The 21484-nt window shown below is 41.6% G+C and overlaps 1 protein-coding gene across 8 annotated transcripts in view; it reads left to right on the forward strand.

Annotated features, from left to right (window-relative positions):
- DOCK3 (dedicator of cytokinesis 3) overlaps window positions 1–21484 on the forward strand; it is a 603350-nt gene that overhangs the window by 120355 nt on the left and 461511 nt on the right. For all 8 annotated transcript variants that reach the window (XM_050957666.1, XM_050957672.1, XM_050957667.1 and 5 more), the window contains exons 4-5: window positions 6474–6529; window positions 20081–20177. In XM_050957666.1, the coding sequence (XP_050813623.1) occupies window positions 6474–6529; window positions 20081–20177 (153 nt within the window). The remainder of the gene's footprint in view (window positions 1–6473; window positions 6530–20080; window positions 20178–21484) is intronic.

Raw genomic sequence — 21484 nt, forward strand, 5'->3', positions numbered from 1 at the left:
TCATAGGTGAAGCTAGGACTAACTTCCCTTCAAGTGCCAGCCATTCTGTGACAAACACTAATGACAATAAATGTATAGGTAATTTTTTCTGAAAATATAACAAATAAAATAGAACTTAACATGACTCCTTTAAAGGCTTTTAAAAATTACCTGAAGAAGCACTCAAAAGAAATGTCTCTGAAAATGATATTCTGGTCACATGGAGCCTATTCTACATATGCACTGTTACTGATAGGTCTTCAAAAAATCTTTTTCACATTTTTTCCCTCTTTCCTTGTGACCTACAATTGCAAACTGAGACACAAAATATTATATCAGAGAGAAAGATACCATAAGTCATTTGGGCCCCAAATCTGCAAACACCTAAGCACGGTGGAAGAAGGTGGAGAAAGCTACTAGGGGAGAGGCTGTTTTAGATTTGATTTTGGCAAATAGGGAAGAACTGGTTGAGATTTGAAAGTGAAGGAAACTTGGATGAAAGTGATCATGAAATGGTAAAAACAAGGAGGAGTCCGGTGGCACCGTAAAGACTAACAGATTTATTTGGGTGTTTGTTTTGCTGTGGGTGGTGGTGTTGTGGTTTGGTTTGTGTTTCCCGGATTTACAGGATTTAGATGGGAAGCCTATGACAGATACAGAGACAGCAGTGGTAGTGACCCAAGCAGTGGAAGACACAATGAAGATGACTGGATGTAGAAGCTGCAGCATGTACATGATCCTGAAGGGGGTACCTAAAAAGAGTTTCGTCTGCATGAAGTGCTGCCTGATAGAGCTGATGGAAGAAAAGACCCGAGGATTGGAGATGGAGGTGGAAACTCTGGTTGAGTTTAGAAGGGAGTTTAGAAGCTCAGACTTGCAGATGGAAGCAGGACCAAAGAACTCTGAGGGGAGACTGCTGGGTGAGGAAAGTGGAGAGTAGAAGCATGTGACTAAGAACCAGGCAGAGGAAAAGACGGCCCAGTAAAGGAGCAATAGAGCTCAGGAACAGGTTTGCAGAGTTGGAAAATGAAGAAGGGGCATAGCAGGTGGTTGCTGAAGGTGAAAGGACAAGAAAGAAGAGAAGAGCAGCTAGTCCTATAAGAAGAGTCAATGGAGATAACATCAAATATGAGCCCCAGGAGGATACGGGATGGGTTGCAGAGGATTGCAAGGGTGAACAGGAATTGAGAGGACTTGCAGCCAGAGGGAACAGGAGATAGACCAGAGAATCGCACTGTCACCTGGAAAAGGCTGGACTACGTGATTGGAGACTCCTTACTGAGAAGAATAGACAGGTCTGTAACCAGAGCTGTTCCAGAGAACAGAAGGGTGTGCTGTCTGCCGGGTGCTAAGATACGGGATGTGGCCCTGAGGCTGAAGAGGATCCTAACAGGAGCTGGAAAGAATCCACTGATTGTCCTTCATGTGGGAACAAATGATACGTCTAGATTCTCACTGGAATGTATCAAGGGAGACTATGCCAGGCTGGGGAAGATGCTTAAGGAAATCAAGGCTCAGGTGATCTTCAGTGGGATTCTGCCTGTTCCTGGAGAAGGGCGACAAAGATGTGACAAGATTATGACGATTAACAGATGGCTCAGGCAGTGGTGCTATAAGGAGGGCTTTGGGATGTATGGCCACTGGGAGGCATTCATGGACAGACGACTGTTCTCTTGGGATGGACCTCACCTGAATAGGGAGGGAAATAGACTCCTAGCATGGAGGTTGGCACAACTGATTAAGAGAGGTTTAAACTAGGAATTGGGAGGAGATGGTTGAGAGATGTCCAGGTAATCTCCACGCCGAATTTTAACATCGAGAGGGAAGAAAACAAAGAAAGAAACGATACAGCCATGGGTAGGAGAATGCACATACGGAGGAAGGGTAATGTAGATGGCCGTAGAAATAGCCGTAAAAAAGCTAATGCAATCTTGGGATGCATCAGGCGAGGTATTTCCAGTAGAGATAAGGAGGTGTTAGGACCGTTATTCAAGGCATGATGAGACCTCATCTGGAATACTGTGTGCAGTTCTGGTCTCCCATGCTTAAGAAGGAAGAATGCACACAGGAACAAGTACAGAGAAGGGCTACTAGGATGATCCAAGGAATGGAACACCTGTCTTATGAAAGGAGACTCAAAGAGCTTGGCTTGTTTAGCCTAACCAAAAGAAGGCTGAGGGGAGATTTGATTGCTCTCTATAAATGTATCAGAGGAATAAATATCAGGGAGGGAGAGGAATTATTTAAGCTCAGTACAAGTGTGGACACAAGAACAAATTGATATAAACTGGCCGTCAGGAAATTTAGACTTGAAATTAGATAAAGGTTTCTAACCATCAGGGGAGAGAAGTTCTGGAACAGCCTTCCAAGGGGAGTTGTGGGGGAAAAAGACATATCTGGCTTCAAGACTGAGCTTGATAAGTTTATGGATGGGGTGGTATGATGGGATAGCCTAATTTTGGCAATTAATTGATCTTTGACTATTAGCAGTAAATATGCCCAATGGCGTATGATGGGATGTTAGATGGGGTGGGATCTGAGTTACTACAGAGAATTCTTTCCAGGGTGTCTGGCTGGTGAGTCTTGCCCACATGCTCAGGGTTTAGGTGATCGCCATATTTGAGGTCAGGAAAGAATTTTGCTCGAGGGCAGATTGGCAGAGGCCCAGGGTGTTTTTTTTTGCCTTCCTCTGCAATGTGGGGCACGGGTCACTTCCTGGAGGATTCTCTGCACCCTGAAGTCTTTAAACCACAATTTGAGGACTTCAATAGCTCAGACATAGGTTAGGGGTTTGATACAGGAGTGGGTGGGTGAGATTCTGTGGTCTGCGTTGTGCAGGAGGTCAGACTAGACCAGGGATCGGTAACTTTTGGCATGCAGCCCACCAGGGTAAGCACCTTGGTGGGCCAGGCCAGTTTGTTTACCTGCTGCTTCTGCAGGTTTGGCCAATCACTGCTCCCATTGGCCGTGGTTCACTGCTCCAGGCCAGTTGGGGCTGCAGGAAGCTGCGCGGGCCGAGGGATGTGCTGGCTGCGGCTTCAGATGCATGGAGTGAAAATTACAGATGCAGGCATAAATATACTGCCACATGAAGAGAAGTGAGTTACCTTACAAGAGGACAACCAGTGTTGACAGGACCAATTCAATCAGGATGGATGTGGTCCACTCCCAATAGATGATGAGGTGGTGTCAATACCAAGAGTGGGAAAATTTGCTTTTGTAGTGAGTCAGCCATTCCCAGGCCCTATTCAAGTCCAAATTAATGGTGTTAAATTTGCAAATGAATTATAGCTCTGCAGTTTCTCTTTGAAGTCTGTTTCTGAAGTTTTTTTTTGTTGAAGTATGGCTACTTTTAAATCTGCTATAGAATGTCGAGGGAGATTGAAGTGTTGTTCTACTGGAATGAAATGGTAGAGTTCATGATTCTAAGGAATGGTAGGAGGGAGAACAGCTAAATAAAAATAATGGATTTCAAGAAGGCTGACTTTAGCACACTCCAGGAGTTGATAGGTAAGATCCCATGGAAAACAAGTCTAAGGGGAAAAACAATTGAAGACATTGGCAGTTTTTCAAACAGACATTATTAAGGGCACAAGAGCAAACTATCCCACTGCATAGGAAAGATAGGAAGTATGGCAAGAGACCACCCTGGCTTAACCAGGAGATCTTCAATGATCTGAAAATCAAAAAAGAGTCCTACAAAAAGTGGAAACTAGGTCACATTACAATGGATGAATATAAACAAGTGACGCAAGTATGTAGGAACAAAATTAGAAAAGCCAAAGCACAAAATGAGATCAAACTAGCTAGAGACATAAACGGCAACAAGAAAACATTCTACAAATACATTAGAAGCAAGAGGAAGACCAAGAACAGAGTAGACCCATTACTCAATGAGGGTAGGGGGGAACAATAACAGGAAATGTGGAAATGGCAGAGGTTCTTAATGACTTCTTGGTGAAAACCAAAACAAAGAAGATTTGTGGTGATCGGATGTCTAACGTAGTGAATGCCTGTGACAATGAGGTAGGATCAGAAGAGGCTGAAATAAGTAAAGAACAAGTTTAAAGTTACTTAGACAAGTTAGATGTCTTCAAGTCACCAGGGCCTGATGAAATGCATCCTTGAATAGTCAAGGAGCTGACTGAGGAGATATCTGAGCCATTAGCGATTATCTTTGAAAAGTCATGGAAGATGGGAGACATTCCAGAAGACTGGAAAAGGGCAAAAGTAGTCCCAATGTATAAAAAGGGAAGTAAGGACAACCTGGGGAATTACAGACCAGTCATCTTAACTTCTGTATCCGAAAAGATAATGGAGCAAATAATTAAGCAATCAGTTAAGATAATAAGATGATAAATAACAGTCAGCAGGGATTTGTCAAGAACAAATCTTGTCGAACCAACCAGATAGCTTTCTTTGAGAGGGTAACAAGCCATGTGGATAGAGCGGAAGCGGTAGATGTGGTATATCTTGACTTTAATAAAGCTTTTAATACTGTCTCACATGACTATCTCATAAACAAACTAGGGAAATGCAACCTTGATGGAGCTACTATAAGATGAGTGCAAAACTGGTTAGAAAACTATTCCCAGAGAGTAGTTATCATTGGATCACAGTCATGCTGGAAGTGCTGAGTCCGGTCTGTTCAATATCTTCATCAATGATTTAGATAATGGCATAGAGAGTACACTTATAAATTTTGCAGGTGATACCAAGCTGGGTTGCAAGTGCACTGATCAACTTCCTCTCCTCCAGGTGCTTCAAAATGGTCCTTCTTTGAGCGGGGGATTGGATTAGATGACCTCCTGAGGTCTCTTCCAACCCTAATATTTTATGATTTTATGGAGGATATGATTAAAATTCAAAATGATCTGGAGAAACTGAAGAAATGGTCTGAAGTAAATAGGATGAAATTCAGAAAGGACAAATGCAAAGTACTCTATTTAGGAAAGAATAGTCAGTTGCACACGTACAGAATTGGAAATTAGTGCCTAGGAAGGAGTATTGCAAAGAGGGGTCTGAGGGTTATAGTGGATCACAAGCTAAATATGAGTCAACAGTGTTACACTGTTGCAAAAAAAAAAAGCAAACATCTTTTAGGGATGTATTAGCAGGAGTGTTGTAAGCAAGACGTGAGAAGTAATTCTTCTGCTCTACTCTGCACTGATTAGGCCTCAACTCAAGTATTGTGTCCAGTTCTGGTGACCACATTTCAGGAAAGATGTGGACAAATTGGGCAAAGTCCAGAGAAGAGTAACAGGTCATGTTTTCTAGACCTTAATCATTTTTATGAGGGTAGATTGAAAAAATTGTGTTTCTTTAGTCTGGAAAAGAGAAGACTGAGGGGGGACATAACAGTTTTCAAGTATGTAAAAGGCTGTTACAAGGAGGAGGGAGAAAAATTAACCTATGAGAATAGGACCAGAAGCAATGGGCTTAAATTACAGCAAGGGATGTTAAGGTTGGACATTAGGAAAAACTTCCTAACTGTCAGGGTGGTTAAACACTGGAATAAATTGCCTAGGGAGGTTGTGGAACCTCCATCATTGGAGATTTTTAAGAGCAGGTTAGACAAACACCTGTCAGGAAGGGTCCAGATAATACTTAGTCCTGCCATAAGTGCAGGGGACTGGACTAGATGACCTCTCAAGGTCCCTCCCAGTTCTATGATTCTATGTATGTAACTTCACTCGTGGGAAAATTCATTGATGTCAATAGGAATGCCCCAGTAAGTAATGTTACACATGTCCTGAATAATTATTTCTCAAGATCAGGTCTTTTGTGCTATATATGAAATACCAAATTGATCTTCTACATTCCAGAAAGCCACTGCAGATGATGTAAAGTTGATTTTTTATTGTTATAGAACTTGTTATCCTGGCAACAGCATTCTGCACCATCTGTAATGTATACAATCACAAAGTTTAGCCTTAAAGTGTCAAATCAGAGGATAAAAAGAGGGATGATACATTTTCAAGGGTGGAGTGTGATGGAAAATAGGTTCATTCTGAGGATTAAGTCCATAATTTGACAGTCAGAGAAACCACAATAGATAACAGCATAAATATTCTTTAAATGAACAGCAAAAATTAAAACTCTTGTAAAGAGCAAAGAGGAAAAAGTAGAAAGTATTGTTGGAGACCAGTATTCTATTTCAAACCAGAAAGTTGCTTTTTAGAATTATAGAGCTTTCAGATGTTCTGATCTGTTTGCTGTGATATTTTTGTTGGATGCATACACAAGTTTTTTTTTTTTTTTCAAGAATGAAAGATTATATAACTTACATAATTGTCAAATCAACATATTGGCCTATTCTGAGATAAGTTGAAGCCACGTGATGTGAGTATAATTTGAATATTGATTTTGACAATGAGAGCTTGTTTTGCACCATGGATGAAATATGAAATGTTTGCTAATTTTTTTATAATGAAAACTGTTCAAAGCTATGATTGTATTTTTCTGACAAGTAGAATTATTATTCTCTCTTGCAGGGGATTTTTCCTGCTAACTATATTCACTTGAAAAAGGCAATCGTCAGTAACAGAGGGTGAGTATTTTTCTTGATTATTAAGAAGTTGCCTCATTTGTGTAAATGGAGAGAATCTGAGAAATGATCTGATTGGAATTTTGAAGGGATATTGTAAAAAACTTTCCTACAAAATGTATTAATTTTTCTATCTTGTTGTGTATGATACTTAGGGCTCTACCAAATTCACGGCTATGAAAAAGGTGTCACAGACTGTGAAATCTGGTCTACCCCTTTGAAATCTGGTCTTTTTTATGCTTTTATCCTATACTATACTGATTTCACGGGGGGACCAGCCTTTTCCATATTGGGGGCCCTGACCCAGAAGGGAGTTGCAGGGAGGTTGGAAGGTTATTTTAGGGGGCTTGCAGTATTTGCCACCGTTACTTCTGTGCTGCCTGCAGAGCTGGGTGGCTGGAGAACAGCAGCTGTTTGCAGGGAGCCCAGCTCTGAAGGCAGTGCCCTGTCAGCAGCAATGCAGAAGTAAGGGTTGCAAAATGCAATACCCTCACTTCTGCTTTGCTGCCTTCAGAGCTGGGTGGCTGGAGAGTGGTCACCGCTGACTGAGGGCGCAGCTCTGCAGGCATCACTGCAGAAGTAATAGTGTCAGTACCATACCATGCCATCCTTACTTCTGCGCTGTTGCTGGCAGTGACTCCGCCTTCAGATCTGGGCTTCCAGCCAGCAGCTGCTGCTCTCCAGCTCCCCTGCTCTGGAGGCAGCACTGCCGTAGTCTGTAGCAGTGCAGAAGTAAGAGTAGCAATACTGTAACCCCCTGTACAATAACCTTATGACCTCCCCCCCCCACTCCTTTTTGGGTCAGGACCCCTACAATTACACCATGAAATTTCAGATTTAAATAGCTGAAATCATGACATTTGATTTTTAAAATCCTATGAGAGTGAAATTGATCAAAATGGACTGTAAATTTGGTAGGGTCCTAATGATACTCTTTGAACCTTGAAAATCAAATGTCATTCTCTGGGGTTCTGATCTCCATTTATCAAATGTCACAATTGTATTTTTAATATTGGAAGAATAAAAATGGCTGTGTCTACACTCCTCTGGTTGTGCACTGGAAAAGTAACATATGGATGATGTCATCAGTAATATGTACACTTTTAAGAAACCATTCACACTCCCTGCTCACTGTTCTCTAACATACATGGGCTCACTGTTTTATTGATTATAGTATGCTTAGGGACAACAGATATGTAGCCAGCACCTCTTATTTTGCTATGATCAGACCTTCAATTACTTCTAATTATTCTTAGCCTCCTAAGTGCTTAAGTTACTTTTGAAAATTGAACTAGGAGTATAATTTTCAAAAGCATTGAAGAGCCAAAGTCCCTGTTTTTTCAAAAGGGAATTAGGCAGGCACTTTTGAAAATTTTACTTTGTGTGTGTGTAAAAGAGTGTGCTGATGATGAAGTCTAGGTATTGTCACCCAAGAGCAGAGTGTGATATTAATATACAATAACTCAGGGCACATCTTTAAAAATTATCAGCTGTACACAGTCAATACTTGGGAACAGAAGGCCTTGCTGTTCTATGACCCCTTTCATGCAATATTTTGTTGACATAACATGTTTCAAGAGAAGGTAACTACGCTAATAACTTAGAAGAGGGAATTGACACTTCAAGATAAGTATCAGTCCATTGAACCATTACAGACTGAAAAAACTCTGTGCATTGGGTGGAGCGTTGAGGTGGTGTTATGTACCAAAGGAATATAAACTTCCAAAGGAAACAATGAGATCAGTGACCCACAAAGCAGCAAAATCGGTGTATGAACCATTGAAGGCAACATCTCCTTGCTTCCATGATGTGTTAGCAACTAAGACTGAGCTATGAAGATGCTGAAGGAGATCATTGCTGTGAAGAATTGCTCTGGCATATTGAGGAACTGTAGGAGTGCAGGGCAAAACAATCAAGGGATACAGAAACACTGTCCAAAATAAAGCCAGTAATAAGAGCAACAGAGAGCTGGAACTAACCTAAATGGCTGCAGTCGCATAGGCGGGCTCCTTAGCTGTGTTCAGAAAGGAATATAAAAGTAGCATGTTCTAGAAGGCACTGTGGTATTGGAAGGTGATTTCAGAAGGCCAAATATCTTGCCTACTGGTACTTTAGAGGGCCAAATATCTTAGAGGTCTAGGGAAGTTCCAGCCTTTCTTGTGCTAAGGAGTTGAGATCCAAGAGTAGGGATTTAGTTATTATTCACAGACAAAAACCTATATTAAACTAAAGTGAAAGTTGAAAGTACACATCAGGTAACATGGAGTAAAAAAAATTTCAAATAATATTGTAATTATCCCCAAAATAAGCATTGCAAACCCAGGACCACAACCACTAAAATGTCTTAATCATGATCAAATTGTTGCTCTATGGTATCACTTTTCTGTCAGCCTAGATGCCTATATTTTATGTAGCATTTTGAATGTGTATAGATGTTGTGCCATCATATAATCTAAAACCTTATAGTAATGCAAAGATGTAAGCTATTGAGGTCTATATCCTCAAAAGATATTTAGGCACCTAACTCCCACTGATTTCAATGGGAGTTAAGTGACTAGATACCTTTGAGAATCTGGGCCTTAGTGTTAGGTGTGCTGTGGAAATCTTGGCCAAGATTTTCAGAAGTATCTAGTGATTTGAGGTGCTTCCAAGTTTTCAGTGACCAATTTGAGACACCATAAAAGGGCCTGATTTCAGAGGGCAGGTGCTCAGCACTTTCTGAAAAGAGATTCAAATCTTGATGCACTGAAAGTTGCAATTTTTCTGAATTTGTTCCTCTGCATTGCACACTCCTTAATCATCAGAATTGCTCCCAGCCAGCCAGGAAGATACTGTGGGAGATGCAGGAAGGATCTGATAGAGGGAGGGATCCTATTCCTGCATTCCAAACCAGTTCACTGATATCCTAGTTCAGCAGTTCTCAAACAGGGGTACCCCAGGGGTCTGCAGGCCTGCTGATCAACTCCTCCCCCTCCCTCAACTGCTCTCCCTCCCTACCAGCACCTCCTGCACGCCAGAGAACAGCTATTCAGCGGTGTGCAGGGTGGTGCTGGGAGAGAGGGGGAGGAACAAGGATGGGGTGCGCTTAAAGGAGGGGTGGAATCATGTCGGGGGCTGCGGGCCCTGCTGATCAACTCCTCCCCCTCCCTCCCAGTGCCTCCTGCATGCCAGGGAACAGCTGTTTGGCAGTGTGCAGGAGGCACAGGGATGGGGTGGAAGAGGAGGGGCAGGAGTGGAGCAGGAGCGGAAGGAGATGGGGCAGGGGTGGGGTCTTGGAGGAAGGGCGGAGTCGGGATGGAGCATGGGGCTGAATGGGGTGACTTGGGGGGTCCGTGAAAATTTTTAAATCAAAATGGGGGTCCTCGGGTTGCTAATGTTTGAGAACTGCTGTCCTAGTTTACTGTGCGTATGGTTTGGAGCTAGGCAGTTCTAAGATGAATTCTCACTTCTTTCCAAAATCCCTATTTAGAGAGGCTTCGCATCAATACCTCTAAAAGGTTCCGATGTTGTTCTTTTTCGAGTACTGGTCCCTCTGGGTATTCTCTGTGGGATGTGCATGCATTCTGTTCACTTGGGACCAAAGGTTCTTCAGTAGCAGTGTCTATTAATCTGTGCCTGCATGCCTCCTCATGTTGAAAACCACTGGCATAGATGGTGTTGTGGACCGACTACCTCTTCCGTTCCTTTTCTACGGCTCACGGTCTGGAATGAAATACTCCTGTGTCTGTCTTTTCTTCTTTCACTTGACATTTATCTTTAAATAATTGTAAATAGTTATTTCATTTTTACTTTTAGTTATCTTAAGTCTAGTTTACTTAGGGTTAAGGTGGTTGGCGGATTCCTTTCTCACCGTGTCCTTCCATGACAATGGGGCCTTATCCTTCAGGATTCTGCCAGTTCAAAGCTTGCTTTGCAGGTAACAAACAGTGAACTCGAACACCCGGGTTCCCCAGAGATGTCTCCCTGCAGTGTCCAACCCTCTCCCGAAACATTCATAATAGTTATTAAGTTTGTTGCTTTTTATAAGACATAATATACTGCAGCTTGTTCACTTAACTGGTGCACTGAATTGGTTCATAGTAAAAGTAAAAGTTTATTTAACAAGAAGATGTAGGATTAAGTGATACCAAGTGCAAGGAATAAAGGGCTACAAACAAACAAAAAGTAAAAATACGCTTTTGAGACTGAAATTTAATTTCAGCAAGTTACAATCTTTGCCTAAGCAGATTTCTCATCTAAATTCAGTTCCCAGAGATTTCAATCTCGTTAGTTGAAGGATTCACTTTTCTTAGATGTACAAGAGCTCTGGCTTCTTGTATCTGCCCAGTAGTGCATGCTAAAATGGCTTTCTGTTTCTGCTGATGTCTCCCAAAGTTCTTTGACCTGGTTACAAAAGAAAGGAAGGCTTCCTGCTGTTCTTCCCTTCCTGTTGACTTTCCATTCCCCTGCTGATTCCTATGTAAATAGGGCTTCCATTGTTTTGATTCCATAATGTTTAATTTACATTGGAGACAGATCCCTCCTGTGGAGGAGAAAACTAGTTTTTCCCTTGTGTTTGGTCACAGACTTTGAAGCATGATATCAGTGAGTATCCATAACTACTCATATAGTGTTAATGTGTACATTTCACCATAATATGAATCACCATTGTCTCACAGGCTTTCTTAAAAGACCTTAATTGATGCATTTTTATTTTGTATAAAATCAGTATATTTAATTGCTTATCATTTTTGATTGGCAGAAGCCCTGGGGGGTTTTCGCCTTCCTCTGCAGCGTGGGGCATGGGTCACTTGCTGGAAGGTTCTCTGCACCTTGAAGTCTTTAAACCATGATTTGATGGTTTAAAACCATGATTTGATGGTTTAAAGACACAGGTTTGATACAGGAGTGGGTGGGTGAGATTCTGTGTCCTGCATTGTGTAGGAGGTCAGACTAGATGACCATGGTGGTCCCTTCTGACCTTAAAGTCTATGATTCTATGATTTGAAGTTCAGACTCCCCGTCTTTATAGACCACTAAACCTTTGAAATGTATTCTCAGATTAAGTTGGTCTCTCCTAGTGAGGTATAGATGACACGCTATCTTCCCCCTCCTTGTTAGCTTGATAGCTTTGTTAGCTTGTATGTAAATGTATTTGCATTATCTCTTCCTAATGACCAAGCTGGTCAGACAAGCATATATACATTCTTTTATCTAAAGCAGACTGAGTTTATGCATTGTTTGACAAACACATTTTAATAACATAATTTTAGCACATATTTATAATTTTGTACATGCCTCATACATATATCATGCAATAATACTAATGATCAGTGAGTTAGTAGTTTTCCAGTGAGATATTGTTTTGGGTATCTATCATGACAACAGTGTGTTAGATGTAATGAGTATGTCAGGTCTGACAAGAGTTGCTAACACAGAGTTGTAAACCACCAGTGGGCCTTTGTGTCAGAGACATCTGGGACCAGATTTACAGAATTGTTGAGCACTCACAATTGCAACTGAAGTCGATTGGAGCTGTATTTTGAACATATAAAGTGCTCTAAAGTGCTAAATGCTTTTGAAAAATCAGGCCTTAGTTTCCTGTAGTTGGATGCCCAATATTACTGGACAGTTTTGACAGTACTGGCCTTAATCATTTTGTGCCTCAGTTTTTCATCTGTAAAATGTAGATGATTATGCTATCTAATCTCACAGAGGTGTTGCAAAGACAAATTCATTAATAGCAGCAAAGAGTCCTGTGGCACCTTATAGACTAACAGACGTTTTGGAGCATGAGCTTTCGTGGGTGAATACCCACTTCGTTGGATGCATGTAGTGGAAATTTCCAGGGGCAGGTATATATATATATATATATATATATATATGCAAGCAAGAAGCAGGCTAGAGAATTCATTAATGTTTGAGAAGCACTCACTTACCATGATGAGAATACTACAGAAATGCCCATTAGTAAATTAATAATTTTGTGTTCGGTGCAGGATTTGGATAGTATCTGTTAAATAAGACCTGGGGCCATACATTGAATATGGAGACTAAAAAGTGTTGAATAAGTACCCATTGACCGAAAGAGGCAGGGGACCTACGTGAGTGTGTAATTAAAGATTGTACTGTAATGCATAGTTACAATGGGACAGAATTAAGGTTGCATGGATAGCCTTAATACTGGCATTTTCTAACTTTTGAAGGCTTGCTATTGCTATCTTAATGTTCTTTTAATGTACTTTTAGGATGGAATATAATGTGTATAGTACACTGAATTGCTATCTGTGGGGTTTTTTCCCCCCTCAGGGAGGCTGCAAGTCTCTTATAATCCTTAGTTGTTACTGATTTAATGCTTATTTGCAAATTATTAATTTAGTTTTAAATTGGTAAAAGGCATCCAGTTTAATCTCTAGGTTTTTTATATAATATTAAATGTAACATGGATTTTTAAAACAAATGTGTAACAAAAATATGCACACTAACTTATCTAATACCCATAATTATCACTTATTAATGCCCTGTTTCTGGTAAACATCTGTAAACCGAGTAGAAAAGGTCTTGGAGGGAATCCCGACAATATCTAAAGACAGACACAGTATATCATAATTTACAGTTTCTGGATAAAAATTCCTTTTAACTAACCTTTAGTAAGAACTATTTCTTTTTGAACCCAGTTTTATTTTAGCTTAGTTTCTTTCAGTGGCCAGCTTGTAAGTGTATTTCATTAGAAACATTCTGGCATTCAAGGCTGGGGGAGCTAAAGGGAGCCTCAAGACAACCTGCATTGGAATTTAAACATTAGTCACTCATGCTTGTTCAAGTGTGACGTACATGAAAACCTATCTATTTAGAGTCTGACCTTGTCCATTGAAGAAATGCAATTTACAGGTTAAAAAAAGGGTTCATGATGTTATAAAGTAGACCAATAAAGACCTTTTATTAGATTGTACAGCAGGACATTTGACCAATTTAAAATTTAGACAGACACAACATGACATTTCATTGAAAGTATAGACAAGAATAGAATGCAAGTTTATAGGAATCTGAGCCATGATGTTTAAATGGTTTAACTCTAATTCTGTTATGCACTCTCTTTAAATTCAGTCACATTCTTGAAGGTTAGAGTTAATCTAGCAGAATGTTCTTTCTTGTCAGCAATGAAAGAAGCTTACAAACCATTTTCCAAAAAAAATCTTTAAGAAACCTTTTCTTCAGATTCAGTGAAATTATTATTTACGTATTGTCACGTAAAACAATATTGTCTGGGTTTTTTTCCTGCCCGTAGAAGGTTTCTTGAATGTATACTGGGTTATTTTTCAACCCCTCTTTTGTAGTTCAGTGACATTTTAGGAAGAGCCCAACAGAAACTAGACGATTTTCAGCTTTCCTGATTCCCTGTTCTCAAATTGTTGCCAACAGGCAAGCCTTTTGATTCTCCTTTTGGTTTATATTGTCAGTGCGAGCCACTGATATGATCTTTGACTTACTGTGTAAATCTCAGTTCCCCATAAAAGGCAATACTAGTCTATTATAGGCTGATAAAGAAACTTCTTTAACAGGGATCCTGAAGGCACCCTAAAATGATAAATGGACTATAGAAGATTTTTCAGAGGCAAATATGAACTTTTCAAATACATTAAGAACAAGATTATTAATTACAAGACTCACAGATCTCTGTTCTTCCTTCAGGTATACCTATACAAACCTTTGAAATCAAGGAGTTCATACAAAAGCCAGTGCAGAGTTATGCACATTATTATTAATCTGTGGCATGATCAGCATTGGTACAGATAAATGGGTGTTTGTGTATTTGGTCCATCAGACACATGGTGTCCAATTAGGATACAGGAATTTTTGTTCCCAGCTCCTCCTCTTCTAGGCTTCCCCATCATTCCTTGGTTCATACCCAGAGAAACAGCTAGTGTTTCATGCTGAAATGCCACTTTGGATCCTCTACTGCCTTAATCTACAGAATGTAAAACTGGTAAAAGACAAGCCAGCTGGGAACTACAAGCACTGTGCTGGATGAAAGTCTACTCTTTAGTCCCTGGTTGTGGGTCCCTTGTACATGAGTTCTCAGATACAGAGATTTTGCTCCTTTGTCTTCTCTATATGGGGCCTCCTGTATGGGAAAAGCCAAGTAAAATGCCACTGTGCTTCATCTCCACCTGCAGAACTGGCAGTTTTTTCAGGCCACATCACAACAGGAGGAAAATGGGGAGAGTTCCTATGAGGTGCCCGTAATTCAGGGGGAGGTGGTCATGATAACTATGTGGTCTTTTCCTCACAGTGAATTCCATGACCCCTTTCAGCACTCAGCTGTTCACAGGAGATAAGCAGAAGATGCGTGAATGGTGCAAGGTGTGAAATGGAGTCAGTGAGGGCAAGCTTTGAAGCGGGGGACAGAAATGGAGGAGTGTAGCAAAGTCAAAGACTCACTGTCATGGCGCCTCCTGCTGGTCATCTTGGGAATTAGCTCAACTCCAGCTCTGGAGCACCCTCTGTGGGCCAGTGGCTTGCCTGCCTCAGGCCCCGTTTCCCTCCTGGACCCCAGTGCCTGTTTACCTTGGGGTTCTGTCCCAGCAGTACCCTCTCACTCTAGGTCTCCCCTCCCAGGGGAACCCCCAACTCACTATACTCAGCTTGCCTCAGTGGCTACTGCCAGTCATCACCTAGCCCCCTCTCACTGCGGCAAACTGCAGTCTGTACTGGTCACTCATCGTTGGCAAGGGGGTTGGACCAGCTGCCTTTGCCTAACCCTGGGCTACATCTCTGTAGCCCTGGTACCTTTGTAGGCCTTCAACAAGGCCTGCAGCCTGGAGGTTTACCAGGCTGGAGCTCCACTTGTCCTTTTCCCCAGCACTGCATTGCTTCAGGTACCTTGCTCTCAGGCAGCTAGCCCTTCCCACTCCAAGGCTGGAGTGAGACTTCTTCAGCGCCTGGCTCCCAGCCCTCTTATCAGGGCCAGCTGGGCCCTGACTGAGCTGACCACACTTGTGGTCAGCTACTCCCTCAGCTGCTGTCACTGCTTATCCTAGCCACAGCCGTCTCCAGGGCTGCTTTCAACACTTTTTCTGCGGTAGTGGGGCAGCTGCCCCACTACAAGGAGGTATGGATTTACAGTACCATGCACCAATACACCCTGAAATTCTCCCTCTTTTTTCCAACTCTGCACCAAAAAGTTATGAAAATCTGAAAATGTTATGAGCAGTTCATGTTAGAAGGGCTTTGTATCATTTGACCCCTTGACCAGTTGACCCAGTGACTTGCTTTGCTTTGATCTCACTCAGTCACATAGGAAATTGTTGAACAGGAATAAGGCTGCAATTTAGTCATGGAGGTCACGGAAGTCATGGATTTTGTGACTTCCAAAGACCGCCATGACTTCAGCCAGCACTGGCTGGGATCTGCAGGGTTCTCTGCCACCTGCGAAGGCAGAGAGCTGTGGGATACCCCCGCTGCCACGAGTGGCAGAGGGTACCCCCAGAGGCAGGTGGGACCTCTGCAGCTTGGAGCTGCCAGTGGAGGGGGACCTTGGAGCTCCCAACCTGCCCACAGCTGCCAAGGTGCCTCATTTTGTCATGGATATTTTAGTAAAAGTCAGAGACAGGTCACAGGCTTCCGTGAATTTTTCATTATTGCCCATGACCTGTCCATGACTTTTACTAAAAATATCCGTGACAAAATCTTAGCTGTAAACATGTCATGACTGTATTACCTTGTTTACTAGTGTTTCATCTCCCCTGTATTTAATCACAGCTATTTTCCTTGACAATATTTCTGAAGTAAAAATAAATAAATAAAATAAATAATTTAAAAATCAGGTGTGCATGCTGATTTTTGAGCATTTTAAAATATTGCTCTTAAACCAAAACTTTCGATCTCAGATCAATGTATCCAAAAGCAGCCCCTGCAGAATGCAGAGAGAGAGAGCAATGAACAAGTAAAACACACATTCCACAAATGCTGCCAAGGGTAGAGCTCAAACTTATAGTACTTCATTGTAGCTCAGTTTCAGTGGCCACAGTATGTCATCGTGTACGTTTCAGTCTCTTAGTTAGTCTGTTTACTCCATGTTGGAGTAACAAATTCTGTCCTCAGTATCTTTTCGCTATTACTTCCTCAAAGGGGCAATGGTTGCTGATCAATCGCTAAAATAAATTAGAAGGGATGATACCAATTTTGGGGGAACAGAGCCATCATTTTAGCTCCAGGTGTGTATAAAAAACATTATAAGAACCATGTTTTATAAACACATTTTTTGTAGGTGGAGCTGTATCTCGAAAACCCTTCTCTCAAATGACCTCATAATTGTACCACAAACCCTGTGCTCCTTGCACCCCCTATGATTTACGGCAAACTGCAAGACAAACCGAACCAGCATGTGGCTGTAGAGTATTTAATATAGTCATATTTATTAGAGTATTTAATATAGTCATCTTTTAAACAGGAAGCCACTCTCCACTTCAACTGTAGGAAAGCTACCACTCCACTATAATGACTAGGCCAAATGGCCAGATCCAAAATTTTAAATACCATCAAATAAGAGTGTACAGGGAGACTTTGGCAAACCAGTAAAGTGCCTGAAACCACTATGGCTTATTGTTAGACATCCTAGTCAGCAGGCTGTTAAAAGCAAGTCTCAGCTTGACCAAGGCAGGAGGGGAGGAGGAGGTTTAGGGTGCCTCCGAAAGAGCGGCATGACCCCGCGTCCTTCCTGATAAGAATTGGGTTAAATTTGCTGATACATGCGTTTTCAAAGAGGAGGATATGCCCCAGGAATGTCTATTGAGGTCTCAAGGCTGCAAGTTCTGGAAAAACCCACACCTGGTTAATCAATAATCAGAAGGAACCTCTTGTTTGAAACTGCTTATTTAACAAGGTTTCTTTAATTACTAATGTATAAATAAGGGGAAAAAGCTTGAGACAGGTGGGACTCGTTTCGGGACTGGCCTCTCCCTTTGGATGCATCTTGTGTTCCCCAGTAGCAGACGGGCTGCTGCTGTATCATTTGAAAGCCACACAGCTTTGATAATTATCAAGGGTTGGGGGTGTTTTACTGACTTGTTGTGGACGTGTGTAAGTGCTTGAGACTAAGTAAAGTTTAGCTTTAAGTGAAAGCACTCTTGTGTTGTCCTGGTTGTGCCAGCTATCTATCGGTCGGTCGGCCGTGTCTCCCCTGATTTATTTCCTGACACCTCCTCGCACAGAGTAAAGTTACCAGGAGCTTTGGATTGAAAGAACCCCAGGTAACAAGAGGTGTGACAACTTCTTGGCTCATAGGGCATAAGCATCTGCCTCAGAAAATTGTGAGGAGACTAGCTGGTCATCTCACACCTTCATCTGGCATTAACAATTGTATCAGTCTTTGCTGACGTTTGTTGATTGCTATGTGCACCAACCACCACTGTAAGGTACATCGGCCTCCTTTAACCCATTGGTGGCTGAATCTGCAGTTTATAATTTCTGTTCCTGGATAGGATGGGGTAAAAGAGATGATAGAACAAGGGAAAATATCCTGTTTAATATCCCAAATCAGTAAGCGAATATGAATTGATTTAAATCATTGATTTAAATGGGAGTTTGGGGAAAGCTAGGAATGCTGTAAGGGTCATTGTGTGTGCTAGTTTTCTAGTCCCTGAGTATTTAGAGAAAGACGTATTCACTCAATTTTGTAACCATTTTCTAACATTAGCCTTAGTTTGTAGTGAGGCACAATTATAAAACTCTTGGATAAATGGATTAAAATTAAATGTTGCAAAGATGATGGGAAAACCAAATGAAAGTTTGTTTTGAGAATTTAGTTTTACATGTAAAAAGATTCAGTCTTTTTATTTAGATAAATCTTCAATTTCTGTTATTTATTTGGAGCTAGCATGAATACACAAGGGGAAGGTAAGGGGAAAAATGACTTTGCTTTCTTTCTCTGTCTTTCACATCCCGCATGGGTGTGGGGGAGACAAGTAGCTGAAATGTGGTGGGGAGTAGTAGAAACCATAGCCCTACCTGCTGCAAAAGTTCACAGAGCTGGCTAGGTGCAGAGAGCAGAGAGAAAACTGTACCATCCAAGAGGAAGGGCAAGTGGTAGCATGCCTCTAGTGTTCTTTGAAGTACTGGGATTGTGCCTCCTGAAGCAGTTTCTTCTGGAGATTCTTTAGAGTCAGTGTAGCTCCTACATCACTCCTCTACTCAGATCTGTGAATAAATTCCACAATCTAGCATTTGTATTTCAGAAACACTGATGCCTGTCACAGATTTTTGTTTTTGTTTTTTAATTGCTGGAATAGTAGAAGCTTGAGATACACTTTACTTTTATAGTTTTTGCCAGTTGTTGTACAATACCTAGCATTTGTATTTGTTCCACTTAAAAGGCTAAGTAAAGGAACTGGTGGCTCCAGACTCCAGCACGCCAAGCGCGTGCCTGCGGTGGCAAGCCACGGGGGCGCTTTGCCGGTCGCCACGAAGGCGTCAGGCGGATTGCCTTCAGCGGCCTGCCTGTGAAGGGTCTGCTGGTCCCGCGGCTTCGGCGGACCTCTCGCAGGTATGCCGCCGAATCTGCAGGACTAGGGACCTCCTGCAGGCAAGCTGCCAAAGGCAGCCTGCCTGCTGTGCTTGGGGTGGCAAAATACCTATAGCCACCCCTGGCTCCGATAATATAAAAAGCAGGTTATTACATTACATCACATTATATTATTACCATACTGTGTGTTCAGAGGGTGTGAAGGAATCTTGCTGCTTGCTTTATGGGTGTGGAAGACCCTGAACACAGTGGAACTAGTGTGATACTTCTGCTTAGTTGGTGGACAGGAAACCCACACAGAGACAATGTAACCCACTGCATTAAATGCTCTCTGAGCTGAGGAAGGTAAAGAGCTAGTGGATCCATAGAGTAATGGATTTGTTGGCCTGAGTGCTGAACATAGGGGCGAGGATCAACATAGTCTTGAGGAGAAAACTCAGTCCTGTGGAACTCCCCAGGCACAATCTGGTTACTTTGGCTGTGGGATGGACATTGGATGGGGCATAAGGAATATTAGTGCATCATAATCAAGAAGACTCTAATACTAAACTTTACTACAATTATAATTAAATAGTGCCCTCATATAATTAGAAAATACTCCCTCTCCTTGCAGGTTCCTGTGAGAGATAATGGAGTGACAGTTGAGCTGCTTCCTGAAGATGATATGTAACGGTGGTCAGCATAGCAGAGGACTAGTGCTAAAATACTGTCTTTAAAAATTCTTAGAAATATTTAACATTTAATAGACTAAATCTATAGAAATTAGAAATGCAAAGTACCTATTTTTCTTTAATTGTTTGTAATATAAATAATATGTCTTTGTGTCACAAAGTAAAATTTGATATAAAAAGAAAACAGTGTAAACATTCCTATGGCTTCAGAGCTCAATTTAGAGCCCTCTGGAAAGGCAGTCTAATTGATCAGTTTTTGGAGAGCAAGTTGTAATAATTGTCCTTTTCGCTATATATTGCTCACATGGATTTCAGGTCATTTTTGTTGTTTCTACCTTTTAATGAGAGCCTTTGTAAACAATATTTTTCTCTCTTTTACAGGCAATATGAAACAGTAGTTCCACTTGAAGATTCTGTAGTGACTGAAGTCACAGCAACGCTCCAGGAATGGGCTATCCTCTGGAAACAGTTGTATGTGGTAGGTACAGTGAGAACACTGTTTTTTATTCCACTATATGTAGAAACAAGTGTTGTGTTGCACACCATTAACTCCATCTAAGAAATGATTGCTGTACGTGTGGCATCTTGGGAACCTGTGGAATAATATTAGCAAATTATTCTGGGAGTGACTTTTAGAGGTAGTGAGCATCTGCGGCTGCTGTTGACTACATCTGAAATTGTGGATGGTCTCAACTCTTCTGATGTCTAAAATTTCCATTGCCAAAAACTGATGGTGATTTTTATTGATTGATCATTCAACATTTTAAGGATTCTTATGGTATCTGTGTGTGATTATCTCTGTTTAATAACAAACATATGAACTACCTTGAACTAGCAAGGGCTACCTTTAAGAACTTTTCCATAAATGACTCTGAAGGATTATTCAACACAGTTCGTAAATGTAACTATTTCCTATAGCATAGTATCAGCTTTTTCAAAACTTAACCTAATTGGTGCTCAAAAATAGAGAGAGCCCTAGCAAAATAAATTCTGAGTTAAATCATTGTCTCTCGTCAGAAACAAAAATGTATTAAATAAATTAAGAAGAGACTTGTTGAGCTGATTTTCTTTTAAAATTAACTTTCGTGGTAACATTCTTGTTTTCATTGATGCTACATTTCATTCCAGTTTTCTGGCCACACAGCATTTTGAGAAATGGCTGGCCTGATCCCGTGGTCAAAGGGAACAGAAAGCAAGAAAGGCAGCTTGTATATTAGAAAATTTCTTTTAATTTTCTTTTATGGTCTGTTTATCTATGATTACTGTATCTGCTGTGTTAGGGCCAGAGGCTCCAGGTGAGCCATGCTTGAAACTTCCCTTGACTTAAAAGGAATTTCTCCATGTGTTGCTGATGTGGCTTTGCTTCTCTATTAAGCCTGAATACTAGTAGTCTATTTGCCATCTACAGTAGATCGTGTTACTCCTGGGGGAATTCTGCATCACTGTGCATGCACAGAATTTATGTTCCCCTCAGATTTCTTTGTTTCCCCACAGAAAAATGACTTTCTGACAGGGAAGCCACAGGAGCGGTCATGTGACCCTCCCCAGCAGTATGTTACAGGTGCCCAGGGCAGCCAGCAGAGAGGTAAATCACTCTGGGGCAAGGGACGGGGGTGGGGAAGACCTGACTGATGGCTCCTACCCTGCGTCAGGCTCAGCTGCTAGTCCCAGCTGGGATGGGGAGGATGCGACTTCCTCTTACCCTGCATGGCATCCGGGGCCGGGTCAGACCCATCCCCAGATTTTTCCCCCAACTACAGGAAGCTCTGCAAACTTCTCCTTTCC

The sequence above is a fragment of the Gopherus flavomarginatus genome, chromosome 6 (assembly GCF_025201925.1).
Source record: "Gopherus flavomarginatus isolate rGopFla2 chromosome 6, rGopFla2.mat.asm, whole genome shotgun sequence".
Classification (NCBI taxonomy): domain Eukaryota; kingdom Metazoa; phylum Chordata; order Testudines; family Testudinidae; genus Gopherus; species Gopherus flavomarginatus.